This window comes from Halyomorpha halys, unplaced genomic scaffold (assembly GCF_000696795.3).
Source record: "Halyomorpha halys isolate HHAL.00 unplaced genomic scaffold, Hhal_1.1 Scaffold1359.1, whole genome shotgun sequence".
In the NCBI taxonomy this organism is placed as follows: domain Eukaryota; kingdom Metazoa; phylum Arthropoda; class Insecta; order Hemiptera; family Pentatomidae; genus Halyomorpha; species Halyomorpha halys.
Genome location: NW_027106761.1, coordinates 443758 through 460923, shown reverse-complemented (window position 1 = coordinate 460923; position 17166 = coordinate 443758). Strand labels below are relative to the sequence as shown.

Genomic DNA, 17166 nt, shown 5'->3' with positions numbered 1-17166 from the left:
GTAATTCCATCTTTTTTATAACAAGGGGAAAACCTGAGGAATGAAACTGACAAATTTGTGGTAAAGAACGATAGAACTATTTTTTGCCACAAAATTGTACACGATGAGTCCAAACTCCTCCTGGATGGAGCTACCTTATTTTTACAAAATTGTTATGAATATTTTGTTAATGATTCTATAATTATTTAACTGCCTCTAATACCGAGAGGTAGTGAGCGTTATCTCCATGTTAATCGAATATTCATACTTCTCAAGGAACGCAAACAAATTTTCGGGTAAATATTTGATCAAGATACGAGAAAAACACAAGCCTAATTATCTCCACACGACGTCATAATTATTAGAGGAAAGTATTTTTCACTCAAAGTACCAGTCCACTAAAGAGATCCATAGAATTTTCTAAAAAATCTTTTAAATTCCCCCTCCATAATAATTATTGGGAGGCCTCAAATGATCCGGATTCCAATTCTCAAAGGTAGCTGCCTCCCATCCTCTCCCAAAAAAAATTATTTTTATATTATTACATTCATTGTACTCAGAAACAAATATGTATACATTTCATTTTTTTTTTCTTATAAGTAATTGTAAAAACTAATAAAGTACTGTTATAATTTTCTTAAAATTTTTGTTTCATTTGCCTTTTCCGTGCTGTAACGTGACAACCTGGGCGACCATGCCTTGCCCCCTGGCAACTTAGGTACCCTTGAATATACTCTTGAAGACGTACTATGAAAGTATAGACAAATATAAGAACGAAAAATATTTTTTTTTTTTTTAATATGCTGAAGTGAAAACATTTCTAATCAGAACATATTACTATTCTATTTTGTACAACGTTTTGGGATTTACCACATACTCATGTACTTGTATCCTAAAATGAAACAATTAATTCAATATTATCAACAATTTTTTCTAAATATTATATCTATACAATCAAAATCCTATAATCTATAGTCACTCCATGTTTGTCAATTATGTCTATTTTTATTATGAAATATTGTAGTTTACATATTGTACAAAAAATTTCTTATAATGACCTTTACTACTGATGCATACACTCATCCGTGTAGGACAAACCATTGTACTATTTTAGGCATAAGGATTGTGTTTTTTTTTTGCAGCCACATTTAAAAATTAATTTAAACCTTTTTTTTAAAGTAATATAATTTGCTAAAAAGATATTGTTCTTCGGAAATCAATATTTTTTTTCCAAATAACAAGAAATAAATATTTCTGAATTTATTTTGACAAGTTCATGATAAGTGCTACGAACGAAAATAATCATTAGAAACTGCTTCATTGCACATAAACCTAATTTCAATACGAGTTCTAATATATATTAGTACTTAAAGTACCTACTTCTTAGCCCTTTTCATAGCCCTGTGCCAAAAACATTCACAAAACGATGTGTTTTATTTGGGGAAAAAATCTATAATCTTGGGAACTGTCGAACGTAAATATTTCCTTTACATTATCTATTATAGCTCATTTTTTAGTAAATTTATACTACCTTAAAAAAAGATTTTATTTATTTTTATTGTGCCGTAGATACTTTAAAACATACTGTGCACTTTCACTCAGTTTTTCTGCCACCATTTTGTTATATATAATTATTTTGTAAAACCAATTACATAATCTTTTCCATCATGAAATTAGAATCTTTAAATAGATACGACGCAAAAGAATTATTTTTAATAATTAAAAAAATTAAAAAATAACATTTTACATGTTTATATTTTTCTAGACTTTTAGTACGTCAAAATATACATCAGCAATTAACAAAAAAAATTATACCCCATCATTGTGAGAATTGGTTCCATCTCTATAAATATTCCACTTTTATTAATAAAACATATGTTTACGCTTTTTTTTCTTTTTAATAAACTGTATAAATACAATTAATTACAGAAACAAGAAAACAAATGAAATTAGTTTATTTCAAAGAGAATCTATAAAAATATTTTCCTTTTCTTTTGCAGACTAATGCAATGTTTAAATATTTCACCATGAATATCATAAAATATTAAATCAGATGAGTTCCAACTACTAAGTTAAATGATCACTTAAGGAAAATTAACTACAATTTAGAACCTTCATGATTGCAAATTTGTAGGTAAATTAATGCATTTATGCATTAAATTAAATCTAACCGCGTTTAACATTGACAATTTGTAGTTAAGTTGTATTATAATTTTAATCTACAAAAGAACATAAAACAGACGTGCATGTATTAACAGCATATTAATTATTCTAATATATGAAGATGTAATTTATTCTAATTTATAAAAAAAAAAATGTTCTTCATTTTTTTATCAGTATTTTTTATGACGTAGATATTCGCATGTTAAGAAAATATAATGTCCATTATTGACCTTAATATTTCGTCATCATAAAGTAATCAACGATGAATACATATTAATTAATCATGCATGCGCTGCTTTTATATAATGAAGTGATTCAAAGAGACCTTACGGTATTGGTACAGCTGAATTTCATCTACCTCGTAGTTAACTTTGTTTCAACTTAAGCAGTAGAGCTCAGTTATCATAAATGGCCTATTATGATATACCATAAATTGTGTGAAATCAAAGATAACGAGAAATATTAAGGTTTCATTAAAATACAAAAGATGGGATACATATGGGGCTGCATGCTTTTAAAATTCTTTTAAAAACAATGATTATTTTAAATGGATCGTTATTATTAATAACCTTACACCTGCAACGGCGCCGGTTCGATTCTAGAGTAGGTGGATTGACTTCTATATCGTGGCCACTACATGGAATGAAAACTCGACGATCCCATCCTGGTTAGAAAAAGTTGCACACCTCTAGGATAAACCGACAGTCGAATACCAGTACAGTTCATTCACTTCAGAAGAAGCAAATAGTTTAAAATTTTAGAAACCAAACTGAGATTTTTGAATTCCTGATCTTAGATGATCCAAGTTTATTTAAATTTTGTTGTTCTACTTATATGCATAATACTTTTAAAACTTAGTAAGAACATATTTAAAAGATAGAAAATAAACTTGGAGAACACTAGAACGCTATACAGGGTTCTAAGCGCTCCAGGCACACGGGGCCTTTAAATGTCATGTCTCTTAATCGGGCAATTTCAAGAGCATTAAATTGTGTGATCTGTCGAAAAATGTTTTGTTTTTTTTAAATTTCGATCCCCCTTTCTTACTAATAGATTATTCCAAGTAAACCACAATGGTTCCTATTCATCCCTCTATTTTCAATCCGCTGGTGTTCCTCAAGGTAGTATTCTCGGTCCCATCCTCTACACCATTTATACATCTGACATACTAACAACTCCTTACACTATCCTTACCACGTATGGTGATGACACATGTGTGCTCACAGTTAGTAATAACCCTTTGATTGCATCCCAAACTCTCCAGTCCCATATCACAATCCTCGAAGAATGGTGTCGAAATTGGAGGATAAAGATAAATCCCAACAAATCACATTTACTCTTCGTCGTAAACCTGCCGACTGTCCTACAGTATACTTTAATAATGTGGCTCTTACCCCTGTAGAACAGATTCGTTATCTTGGACTACATCTTGACAAACGACTAACCTGGAATCCTCACACAAGACTGAAAAGACAGGAAACTGCACGCAGATTCCGACTATTACAGCACTTACTAGACAAACGGTCTAAACTGCCAACTCATTACAAAAGACTGATCTACATGACAATAATAAGGCCCATCTGGACATACGGAGTTGAGCTTTGGGGCTCCACTAAACCTTCGAATTCCTCTCGTATCCAATCTTTAATGTTAAATGTTCCTTATGTAACCGATCTAGCCCGAACCCGATATTATTCCTTCCATAATAAACTCCCTAACCACCCAAACCCACTCGTTTCTAACCTTGCTTCCTCTTCCATTCCGGGCAATCCTCCAAGGCGCCTGAAAAGAAGATGGCCTCGTGACCTTATGTTGTAAACTGTTTTTAGAATTCTACTACTGGGTAGTTTCTCTACATCCTGTATCATATCATTATGTCATTATGATCAAATTTACTGGTTGTATTTTTTTATACAGTTGTAAATATCAACAAATAAATAAAATAAAAAATAAAAAAAATTTCGCTCCCATCATTTAGTCTTTTTAATAACCATTTCCCGTTAGAACTACCAATTACAACTCGTCCCCCTCCCCCCCCCAAAAAAAAATATCTGGAATTTGATTCTTTATGACTTTAAATTTCTCGATTAAAGTCCGCATATAAAATAATTATGTATAACAATAATATAATTTATTATTAAAATTTAGTAACTATTTCTATTGTCTTTTTTTTATTTTTAGAAATTATGGCAGTGCCATTTTAGCAGTTTTCATTTCTTAACGTATTGGTATTTATAAGTTATGCAACGTATTGATGAATGATTGACTTGATGACATTACTATTACAACACATTCTGTACAAACGGTCTAAACTTCCAATTAATTACAAAGGACTCACTTATTTATTTATAATTCCAGATATTTTTTTTGAGGAGGGGGATGAGTTGGAATTGTAGTTCTAACGAGAAAAGGTTATTAAAAAGACTAAATGATGGGAGCGAAATAAAAAAAAACAAAAAAAAAACATTTTTCGACAGATCACACAATTTAATGCTCTTGAAAATGCCCAATTAAGAGACATGACATTTAAAGGGCCCGTGTGCCTGAAGCGCTTAGAACCCTGTATAGCGTGTTCTCCAAGTTTATTTTCTATCTTTTAAATATGTTCTTATTAAGTTTTAAAAGTATTATGCATATAAATAGAACAACAAAATTTAAATAAACTTGGATCATCTAAGATCAGGAATTCAAAAATCTCAGTTTGGTTTCTAAAATTTTAAACTATTTACTTCTACTGAAGTGAATGAACTGTACTGGTATTCGACTGTCGCAATGCCACATTTTCTGTCGACTAGATACTTTGAGATTAGTGGCACGTTTGGGTACTCGAGTTTTAAGTGTTTAATTGTAATGAAATATTTCATTTTGAAGATAAGGATGGACATTTTACGTAATCGTCATTGTAACTACGTGATAGCAATAATTTATTCTCCTAATTTCACACAACTGTATTGTACATGACTTTGTTGAGGAAAAGTGACAAGACTTTCAGAAAAAATATTAACAAGCTAAGAAAATAGAAAAATTTGGCTATGGGTTTCCCAATATTGACTAATACCACAGTTTTTAATATTCTGTTAATTATACCTATGAGATAATGATTTTTCTTTTATTTTTATTTTATTTTATTTTGAATCTCAAAAATTATAAAAATTGTTCTCTAACATAAATAGTTACTAATCCTTGCATTTACACGTATATATAGAGAGGGTTCGTCCTTGAACACTGCAATTATTTGCAAAGATTATTACTGGAACTACGAAGCAAAAATATTTCACTTAATACTGACATTCTCACGTTGTTTGCTTAATGATTTTTTTCATTCAAAACTAAAAAAGTTAGAAACTTAATAATCGGCAATAAGATTTTAGATTTGTTTAAAAAAAGTTTATAAAATTTCATTATATTTAATGGACCTTTTTTGAACATAAAGATCGAAAAAACAAATATTTATCGAAATTTTGATCTTTTATCTGAATTATGTGAAAAATGGATGAGTTTTGAAAATTTTTAAAAGTTGTAAAATTTAATTTTCCATTACTTCACACTTAATTTTTGAGTTGATTAATAAACAACGTGAACTTTTTAGCATATTTCCCAAAAGGAAGAATGCTTTTACGACTTAAAAGTCACAAATCTGTAATTCAAAAGCTATTATTATTAAAAGCTACAGCTTACAAATGTTTTTCATTGAATTTATTTCTGTAGTTCCATAAATAATTTCCCAATGACGTTTCGCGTACTCCATAGTCATTGTCAGTTGGGATCAATGGGTCTAGAACATACTAAAGTGTTAATATAACCTAGGAAAAAAATCTAAAGGAAAATAACAGATAAATTCTATTCTTTATATTTTATTAATGTAATTTATGTAACATTTCCTTGGAACTCAAAATAAATGAAAAATTTACTCTTCTTAAATAATTGTTTTCTGTGTAACTCTGTACTATTTTTTATTTTTATTTCTCATAAACATTTTAATTACGTTTTTATTTTAAACTTACGATAGCGGTAAAATAATGAGATTGTTTGGTCTATTTATTAGGTTGAAAATTGTTTGATAGTCTGGATGATATCTTGTTTACATTACATTACTAATAGATCGATTCTGGAGCACTACCAGGCCTCTCTTTGGGGTCTCAGAGCCTTCACAGGTTAACGGGGTATAAAAGATTTAGAAGATTTTATAAAAAAATAAAATAGTAATAATAATAAAACATACCCTATTATAATACATTTTTTTTTTTTATCTTCCCAAGAAATACAAAAAAAAATGTAATACTATGAATTACTTTTGATCTAATTTATTTTACTTCGACTGAGTACTTCCCTACTTTTATAAATCTTAATAACTTATTTTTTGTTTACTAAATAGGTACATGTAATTTTTCCTACCTCCACTTAGTGCCTTCAATTTTATAATGTTCCATGTAAGTAATAATGGTGTAAGCTTAATCTGTGATTAAAAGTTTTAAAATTTAATGGAAAAGTGAAAAAAATAAAGGGGGTTTAATTGAATTTAATTACCTGGGCAGAATAGCCTGTAAATAATTATTAAATTTTGGATATTAAGTGTAAATTTATATTTAAGATTGTCCTTTTAGAGTTCTACTACTGGGTAGTTTCTCTACATGCTGTATCATATCATTATGGCATTATGATCAAATTTACTGGTTGTATTTTTTTATACAGTTGTAAATATCAATAAATAAATTTAAAAAAAGATTGTCCTTGAGGATAGGTGGATTGGCCGAAACGTTGAGCATTTAGAGAAATAATAAAGAGTTTTTTGATACTTAATTTGGACACAAATTATTTAAACAATATTTATTTTTTAGAATTACCAAGCCCTTTAGTTAAATTGTATTAGTATTTTTAGCCAAGTTCACTCCACATTTCTTACGTACTTTAAGGAATTTGTTAACTTCATTATTATTAATTTATTAGTTGCGAATTATTAGTAAACATATATTATTATTTTGGCACCGACCGATAAATGTTTCCATCTGTTAACTTTGCAGAATAAATAAAAAAGTTGCAGGCTCAATATCAATTTAGGTCAGGTTGCATTTCGTTGTGGAGTGAATAAGGTATTGAGATATCAACACATAAATAACTCAGAAAACCAAGTTTCGATTTCTATTCCTGAATTCGTACAGGACCTGGTTCGAAACTTTTGAATCCTATGAATTTACCCTTTTAGAATCCGTATGTGAATATAACTAGTTCCAGGGTAGACCTTAGATAGGTACAGCCGCACTGGGCCTCGCTAGAAAAAAAAAAAGTTAAAGTTCTATATTAAAATTTCAGAGGAAATGAAAAGATAGAAGTGAATGACTAAGTTCATAGATGAGACAAGATTTCGTTGATGGGAAGCAGAAAAACGGCAAACCTATATGATTTTAGTACAAGAGCCGGGAAGAAAAAAAGACAGTTATCTCACCCCAATTTTTTATTACTTTAATGAAAACTATGTATAATTACTAGTCAAAATTGATGAGTCTACCAAGTATAGGTGGAGGGAATAAAAAATGGCGGATGTTTCAAAACCTAAATTTTTCATTCGGAGCTCTATATCTTAAAAACTACCAACAATACAAGAAAATCTAAAAGACCATTGTTTAAAGAAGAGTTATTTTGCTGAAATATTAGCCCCAATAGAGCGATTTACGTCCAATAGTTCTCAAGATAAGGACTTTTAAAAAGCAACATTTTATAAAAATGTACTGAATTATCAGTAGTTAGTTAATTTATTTTGAGAAATCTATATCTCAGGAACTATATGACGTACAGATGTCTATTAGCAATCAAATTATAGCTAGTTTAATGGACTATAAAGTGGTTCATGACATTTACCTTCGTAGGAATAGTAGTTTTCATGATCTTTGCCAAAATAAATTGATTTATAGTTGTTCGGACAATAAGTTTGATTTATGAAAAACTTTATTTCAGAAACCATTGGACGTACAGATTTGCACTCATATTAGAGCTAGTTAAATTTACTATAAAATAATTAATAATGTTTATCTTTGTAGGAGTAGTAGTTTTTATGATATTTGACAAAATAAACTCACAAAATGTTAATTTCTAGTTGTTCATAGAAAATATTGGATTTTGAAAAAATATATCCCTAGACCCATAAGACGCATATATGTTTGCTAACACTCAAAATAAAGGAAATTTAACTTACTATGAAGTAGTTTATAACATTTATCTTCGTAGGGATAGTAGTTTTTATGATATTCACATATGAATATAAATTTGGCTAATGAAAATTTGTCCGAACAACTATAAATCAATTTATTTTTTGCAAATTTCATGAAAACTACTATTCTTACGAAGGTAAATGTCATGAACTACTTTATAGTCCATTAAAATAGCTTTTATTTCAGTGCTAATAGACATCTGTACGCCAAATGGTTTTGAGATATAGATTTCTCAAAATAAATTCACTAACTACTGATATTTCAGTATGTTCTATACAACATTTTTAAGACATGTTGCTTTTTAAAAAGCTATATCTCGAGAACTATTGAACGTAAATAGCTCTATTAGGGCTTATATTTCAGAAAATTAACTCTACTTTAAATGATGCTCTCTTATATTTTCTATTGTTGTAAAGATATAGAGCTCCAAATAAAAAATTAATTATTTTTAACCTTTTGAAACAGCCGCCATTTTTTATTCCCCCTACCTATACTTGGGAGACTCATCAATTTGACTAGTAATTATACCTAGTTTTCAATTAAGTAATCAAAAATTGGGGTGAAATAACTGCCTTTTTTCTCCTCTTGGGCTCTTGTACTATTTGGATCGTTGATAATATGGGGGTCTGTCATAAGCTTGGGCAGCTCTGACATGTTTTGCCAACCTTATGGGACCACTAAAAATATTATGCGAACTATAAGTCATTAATTTGAGTAAGAAATAATATAACTTAACCTCCGGTCATTTTTTTTTTTTTTTCGATAAAATAAATCTTTGGTAACTGCAGAACTGAGGTTATAATATTCTACTGGAAATTCACTAATTTATTTGTTATTAAATAGTGACACTATTTATTTTCTTCTCAGCCTCCGGGTAATATGTTATAGAAAGAGAAAGGCACATTTCATCTATAGTAAAATTCTTATTAAGATTCTTCTGCTTCCTCCCATTCAAATTAAAATTGTTCTCATTCATATTGAAATTCTTTTCATTCATATTAAAAATTTTCTCATTCATATCGAAATTCTTTTCATTTAAATTAAAATTATTCTTTTTTATTCATATTAAATTTCTTTCCTTTCTCCTCTTGTCCCTTAAATGATGTTATTGGTATAACAGCCTCCTTTTACTGACTTAAAATCACTGGTGCAATAACCCAGTGCGTTGCCGGCAGCAAATCTTACCAGAAACACCTACGTTTTATACGATAAAAAAAATAAAACATATCTTTTACAAACAAAATATTCTCGATTTAATGTGAGGAAATTGAGACATAACTCTAAACAAATCGATTTCTTCAAGTAAATTGCACTGATGTTCTCATTAAAAAGAAATTATTTAGACGAGCTAATCTATCATGTTCCATAACTGACTTTATACCTGAAGAATCTGATTAAACTTAAGTATACATCATTCATAAATTAATAATACTTGGTATAACCGAAAAAAAAGATAAAAAATAATTATAAATAAAATACCTCTTTTTATTAATCTGATTAATTATAAACATTAGATTAATTCTAGTAAGTTCAACAATTTTCCTCATCTATATCAATCTCCAAGAAACAACATGAAGTACTATTGAAGTAGAAAATGTGCCGGTCACTTAGTTCCGCATTGCTCCCACCGTGTTTCATTCTTCCTCGAATTTTTTTACCCAATAGTTTGTTCTCGGAAACCTCAGTGAGTTTTTCCCTTGAGGCAATAAGAAACGTATCCTTAGAGAACTGTAGAACAATAAATTAGGGATATAAAACATAAATAAGTAAGGTTAATTTCTTTTTATGTTTATGGAACTGTTGAAAAATAATCCCTTCGGATTAAGAAGTTCAATAACAAATTACGTCAGTTTCAAGGTACAAGTTTAATTCGTCTTTTCGTCCTCCCTCCAGAAAATAAATTAAACAATTTATTAATTATTTAAATAAATATAAAATTATATAGCTATTATATCATAGCTATTTGGGAGATTATTCAACGAAACATTTCAATAAATTTGATTAGGAAAAATATAACTAACAGTTATTTATATGATTCCTTATTAAACCGTAATAAAAAATATATATACATACATGAATTTTTATTAATAAAATATATTTTAAAAATATAACTTTCATTTCAAACATAGATCACTTTTAGAACCTCAAATATTTTGGCAGGACGACATTGCGAAAATAACCGAGGCGCTAACTCAAGTCATATATTTTCTGTTAAGAAATCTTCAAATGCTTTCGAGCTAGTTTATTCATAATCTAGATTTATAATTTTATTATAGTAAAATAAAAACAAATCATAGGCTTCGGCCTAATAATAAGTACTTGAATAGAAGTTATAAATACCGTGTGTGTCTGCTGATACTACTTTATTCACATCTTAATAAATTCCTGTATAATTGCTTGCTGCATCTTCGCTTCTTGTGATCTAACTGAGATTTTTTTAAAAATAGAGTACTAAGTCCAATAAATATTATAGATAAGTTTTCACGGAACGTCATTGTCTGGGAATGTGCAGATTAAAATTCTATAAATTTAACTTTAGTAGGCAATTGATAATTTAATTTTAAGGATAGAGATTTAAAACTTGAAAATTCGATCTATAAACTATCTATATTATTTTAAAAGAAAATTCAACCCTTCACACTTCTTAACATCTTTATTATAATAGAACGTTTCAAGCTATATCAGTTTATCTTCAAATTTTCATCTTACATATTTTTTCTATCCATAATTTAATTTGTTATTTCGTTTAGCTTCAATTTCTCTTATGTGATATCCACATTTCATCTGTTAAATTTTTATTGTCTTAAATTTAATATCTTTAAATATCCTTGTAACAGTGTGGTTGAGCCTAGACCAGGTCTACTCAGCTATAAACTAAACTTAAGACGATTACGTTATAAATATTAAACATTGGTTGATTTGTCGATATAACATAAAGTATTTGAGTCTAAACGAAATAGCAAATAAAGTTGTACATAGAAAAAATATATAAGATGAAGATGAACTGGTATAGCTCAAAACTTTCGATTAAATAAAGGTTTTATGAAATGAGAAGGGTTGATTTTATTTTCCTTAAAATAATATAATTAATACATAACATCATAACCCTTGAAAAATAATCAATAGACATTTTATTGTTTGATTCATTTTATAATTAAAAAAGTTGTACGACCAAATACCTAACCCCAAGAAGTAGTATCAGAGTATAAATAAATTTCATTCTTTTTTAGTTTGAATTGAAGGTCTTATGGCTAGAGCATGAAACCTTTTTCTCCTAAATAATATTTTAAGCCAAACAACCAATAATATTGTCATGTCTTTCAACATAAGATTAAGTCTGAAACATTGGACGGAATTTATTCCCATTTGCCCCTTTGTTCAAATCCGCTACCGACACGAAAAGTTTAAGGGGTAAGTGCTAACTTTAATCAGATGAAGATCTAAACCTTACGATTCCAAAGTATTACGAATTTTAATACTTGTTTATGAAATTAACTCAATATAGCACCAACTTTAGTGCAAAAAAAAAAAAATAAAATTAGAAAATAGCTGCAACATGATATATTCTCCTCAACATGCTTTAATGACATCTATCTTTGTATACTATCAAAACCGGGAGGAAACATAACATCCAGCATGTACAAAGATCAACATGTGTCCGAATTTTGAAAGATAGGCCATTTAAAGGGAATGCATTTGCCCAGTTTTGCAATTCAGCTCAGTACTGTAAAGATAATAGAAAAAAAAAGACAATTTAAAAAAAAATCTGATACAATGTTGCCCGAAAAACGCACTTAATCCAACTTACCTTAGATGTTTTAATCATGGAAATTGAAGTTAATTAGGAATATTTTAAATGAAAATTTGATACGCTGATAAAAACATTAATAAGCTTTTAAATCATTCCATTAGCCTAAAATATGAATAATCAAAACATGAAAATAAGATTTTAGATATGATGATAAAAAAATTTTCTACTATTATAGCATTGCTGAAGTCAATCAGTAGCATTTTAATTTAATTTATATTATATTGATATGTAGCTATTAATTAGTAATTTTCATTTAACATATTACTGAATGAAGATGAACAATATTTAAATTTAATAAACATTAAAATTAATCGAACACTCTGAATTAATAGAAGTGGAAACACTTTACAATATTGTACAACTTCATGTTTTTATGAAGACATATTACAATTACAAGCAATCCTGAAAAATCAATAAATTTAATAACCATTCTAGATACGGATTACATTATCTTTAAAAGTAAAACGTTTTGAAGATTTTAAATTACATATATATTTTTTTAATATACAATTCAATTTAATGTAAGTATTTTGTTTTAATATTTAACCGGCTGTTCAATTACGATTATATCCAAATAAACATTCATTTCTCCTCTCCATTACAGAAACCGTTTGGAATCGTCATTTAATAGACTACTTATTTCCAAACTGTATACTAGTGTAACTAATAGGGTGCTTCCTGAACAAATAACTACATCATTTTGATTTTTTAAAATATATATATTTTTTAACAACTATAGTAAGTTTTACAAAATAAGAATATATGCAAAGTTTTCGCTAAATTTGTATAGTTGTTGTTGTTGTCTGGGGCTTAAAACCCTGAGGTCATCAACGCCCATAATTTGTATAGTATTTTTAATGTAGTATCTCAATATTTTTTTTTTCTATGGCGATGAATTAATTAAGTATAAGTATACTATAAGTAATCATCACACTTTCTTTCTTTCTAGAGCACTATACCATAGCATTGAAACACTAAAGTTTTATTTGCATTTACACTCAAATTAATATCTTTTACTGAATTTAATAATATATTTGAATATAAACTAAATATATAACTTTAATAATTGTCATAAGAACTTTGAAATTATGTGAACTATCACTCTACTTTTTATCCTATATCTATGTCAACTTTAAAAAAATAATATAATTTAAATATAGTATTTAAGACCTCAGGAGTTGCTTGGGAAGGAGAATGCTCAGCATTCAAGTCTCCAGCGTCATTTAAGCCGATCCTGTTCCAGCTGTATTTTATTGAACGCCAAGATTTTATTCAAAACGTCAAAGTCATAAAGACATTAAATTCACATTTGCGTACAATTTTCCTTCAATTACAGAGTTAAATTCCATGAATTTAAAACGATAGGAACAGTTTAGAAGGCTAATTTAAACATAAAAGGTTTTTTTAACAAATTGATTTGTTTAAAATTATTTTCAAGTGATTGCATGATAATTCTGTTCAAAGGAGGTAGTAATAAATTTAGATTAAATTGTGGAATGATGATACATTAAATACTTTTATAAATAATGTCTGCAAGTGTACAATTTCTATTAATTTAAGACTTCGTGGCCAGATTTTTGTGGTTGTTCATGATAGTCATTAACATAGGGAATAAGAAGGATCGAAATAAAAATGTATGAAAATTGAGGAAAAAGACTTAAAACAGTAGTCTAAGACTAAACCGTTGCGAAATTACGTATGCGAACTAATAGTGTACGTGACGTTATGAGCATTTCTCACTAGAGGATATGATTCACTCTTGATTGCTTACTCAAAACATATGCTTCTTGGATAATGTAAATGCACGAGTCGATCATTAAACGACTATTAGACCCGTTAAAGGTTAATTCAATTTGTATTTAATTCGATGCAGAATAAAATTATCAAAATCTTGTTTTCGTTTCGGCAGGATGAACTTGTCACATTCGGTTCCAGAGCTGCTGAGCCGGAGGTTTAGCATGATAGATAGAGTTTTAAATATTTTCAGTCATTTCGACTTGAAGTGGGCCAGTGATAACAGCTCTAGAACAAGTAGATTACTTTTTTCATCATTCCCCTCTCTTATCTACCTCACGTCTGGAGGGAGGAGGTTATACCTCAAGTCTCGAAAGTAGTGATCTAGTCAACGCCCGTCTTCTGGGGTTTCCCATCGTCGATTTGTTCCTGACAGGGATTGTTTTAGTATTTAGTTCTGGCCTGAAGAGGTGTCCGTGAACATGGATTCTGACAAGAACGATAAGTCTAGTCATAGCGAGGACGAAGGAGAACTAGCCGATGAGAGTCAAAAATTGATGTCTGATTCTAATAATTTACCGATTGTGATAAATGGTAATAAGAATACAATAAATTTTCAAAAAGTACCCAATGATAGTGCTAACCAAGCTAGTTCTTTGCCTGTTGTTTCCCATGGAATGCTTGAGGAAAGGTATTTGCATTTGTTTTAATTATTAGATATTTTCAATTTTATTATCTATGAACTCTAATGAAAATTTACAATGTTTAAAACTTTTGTATTGCATGAGTCATTGCTGTTATCATTTTGTTCTTCATTAATAATATATTTTGTATTATTTTAGAGCTTTTATTATGTAATTTTACCATGACAGTAGTTGTTTAATAGTGATAGCTTGTACAGTACTAATTGCCTTTGTGACTATCCATAATTGTTCAAGACAGGATAGTTCCTATCAATGCTTCTTTGTAGATGCTAAACAGTCTTTTTAGCTTTTATCACTCAATTTGCTTGTTATTGGTTTATAAAAAGAAAGAAAAAAAAATTATGCTGTTTGTGTTAAAGTAGATTTTGACACAAGAGTTAGAGAACACCTGTTGCTTGTCAAGATTTACTGTACTTGTAAAACTTTGAATAGTTTTCTATTTAATTAGATGATTAATGGCTAGGCATTGAAATGGATAAAAATTTCATTGTTAATCACTTCATTCGCTATTGAATTATAAAGTTACATGGTAGTTTTCTCAACATTAGATTTATTGGTAAAATCTCTATTTTTTTTTACTATGATATAAATTTCTACTTTGGAAACTAAAACATGATGAATATTAAAATTTAATTCAATTCTTTTTGATCATATTAAAAGAAATTATATTTGCTAAATCTCTCTCTATATATATATCGAAAAATGTTTTTAGTGGTCACTGTATAATATTTTATTATGTTTATAAACTTTTGTAGATGCACGAAATAGAAATAGAAATTAAAATTCTGTGATAAAGGCATGAATTTTTTTTTTTTCTTTACACTATATTGAAAAAATAGTACAATCTGAACTGCAGAATACATGTAGGTTACAGTTATATGATTTGAGCAATGAGTAGTACAGTAAAATGAACAATTGTATTATTTGTAAAACGAGGGTTAGTCCGCGGTTAAAATTAATTTTGAGATTATAGCATTGATGAATTCTGTAAATATTACTATTACCAAAAAATTAATTACATTTGTTCTTTTATTTATATAAAAATTAATATTCAATGTAATCAGATTGAATGTTTCTGTGAATGATTTTAATCATCATCTTTACTTCATCAAATTATTTAGTATTGAAATTAAAACATCAAATTATATAGAGCCACCTAATAATGTTGTGTATTGTTTGTTTCTCTTGTAATTTAGTTTAAAATTAAATTACTCATTTATTCTAATAATGCGTTTGAATCAGCTTATTTGTAGGTATTTGATTTGTTGTTGAAATTGTCACTATTACTCTAAAACTTAATAATTTTTTATATTCAACCGAATGTCTGTTAAATACACTTAAGTAACATTGTATTTTATACATTTCTTTTATTGAATTTATGAAATCTGTATTCTCATTATTAATTCTATAACTTATATTTAAAATATTCAAAAGATTTTTAAAGTATCAAAGTTAGAAATGAGATAATTACGGTTTATCTTGTTATTTGTTTGTGTTAAATAAGCTTCTATTGACAGAGCATACACTCTTCTCTTCAATTATCACTAATTATGCCTAATGCATACTGGCCCTCACTCATCTATTGTGCCTTTATTTCTAAATTTAACTCTTTTTGGACTGAGTGTGAAAATTTAACTCAGCTGTATCACCAAAATATCCCTCTGTTGAATATCCTATTTTTATTCATCCTCAACCTTCTGATGTACAGGTCAAACCTATTTTTTGGCTTTCCGCCAGTTCTTTCCCAGTATCTTTTTGGGAAGAGCACATAGTGTTTCTGTGGTTTATCTTTAATTAGTTAATTTCTTTAGTTTCTACCCAATAGTGTTCTAATGGTAGTTAACAAGATTTAATATCTGGTGTGTGGTAGGAATTTCCAATAACTTGCTGTAATGCAGGTATCTATTTTTGTGGTTGTATTTTACTGTATCTTAAGCTAACTACCGCTGGTGTAACTGAAGTCTTCTCAATCTGCTTGAGAATCAATTGAATCAATAAGCTTCTATTACTATCTGACTTTTTTGAAAACCCATTCCTTACATTAAATAAGTATTATGGTAACTCATACTTACCAAAGTGTCAATTAAAGCATTCTTGCTAAATAAATGAAACAATATTTTTTCCTGTAAAATTAAAAAAAAAAAGTACAAATGTTTATTTTTTTTTTATTAATGCTAACGTTGCATTATGTTTTCCAAATTTGTTAAACAATTGTGCTGAACTAAAGGTCATCAATGTTTTATTTATAATTAGCCATATTCAGAAATTTGAGAAGAATAACCTTTTTTTGTTTGTGTGAAAGTAATCCCAATGGTCACACTCAACCTAAATATATTTTTAACTAATTTCTCTCTTCTAAATATGTTTCAAAATTAAATAAACAGATATTAGCAAATAATGTTTTGTTTTTGGAACATTGTTGTTGTAAATATGAATATAAAATTATTATATTGCCTGGAATAAACCATATAAATAGATCAAGTTAATTGTCTTAATAAGCATTCATTATTTCTATATTATGTTAATTATTTCCTATTCATTTATATCTAGTTCTGATTCAGTCAAAGGT

At 28.4% G+C, this 17166-nt stretch overlaps 1 protein-coding gene across 6 annotated transcripts in view; it reads left to right on the top strand.

Moving 5' to 3' along the window:
* The window catches only part of LOC106689430 (proton-coupled zinc antiporter SLC30A2), a 126789-nt gene that overhangs the window by 81051 nt on the left and 28572 nt on the right, over positions 1 to 17166 (top strand). Inside the window, exon 1 of one of the 6 annotated variants that reach the window (XM_014434381.2) lies at positions 14008 to 14584. The exons of 4 other annotated variants lie outside the window; for them this stretch is intronic. In XM_014434381.2, the coding sequence (XP_014289867.1) occupies positions 14376 to 14584 (209 nt within the window). In that variant the 5' untranslated portion in view covers positions 14008 to 14375. Of the gene's footprint in view, positions 1 to 14007; positions 14585 to 17166 lie in introns of those variants that run through there. One more of the 6 variants, XM_014434383.2, reaches the window with a different exon arrangement.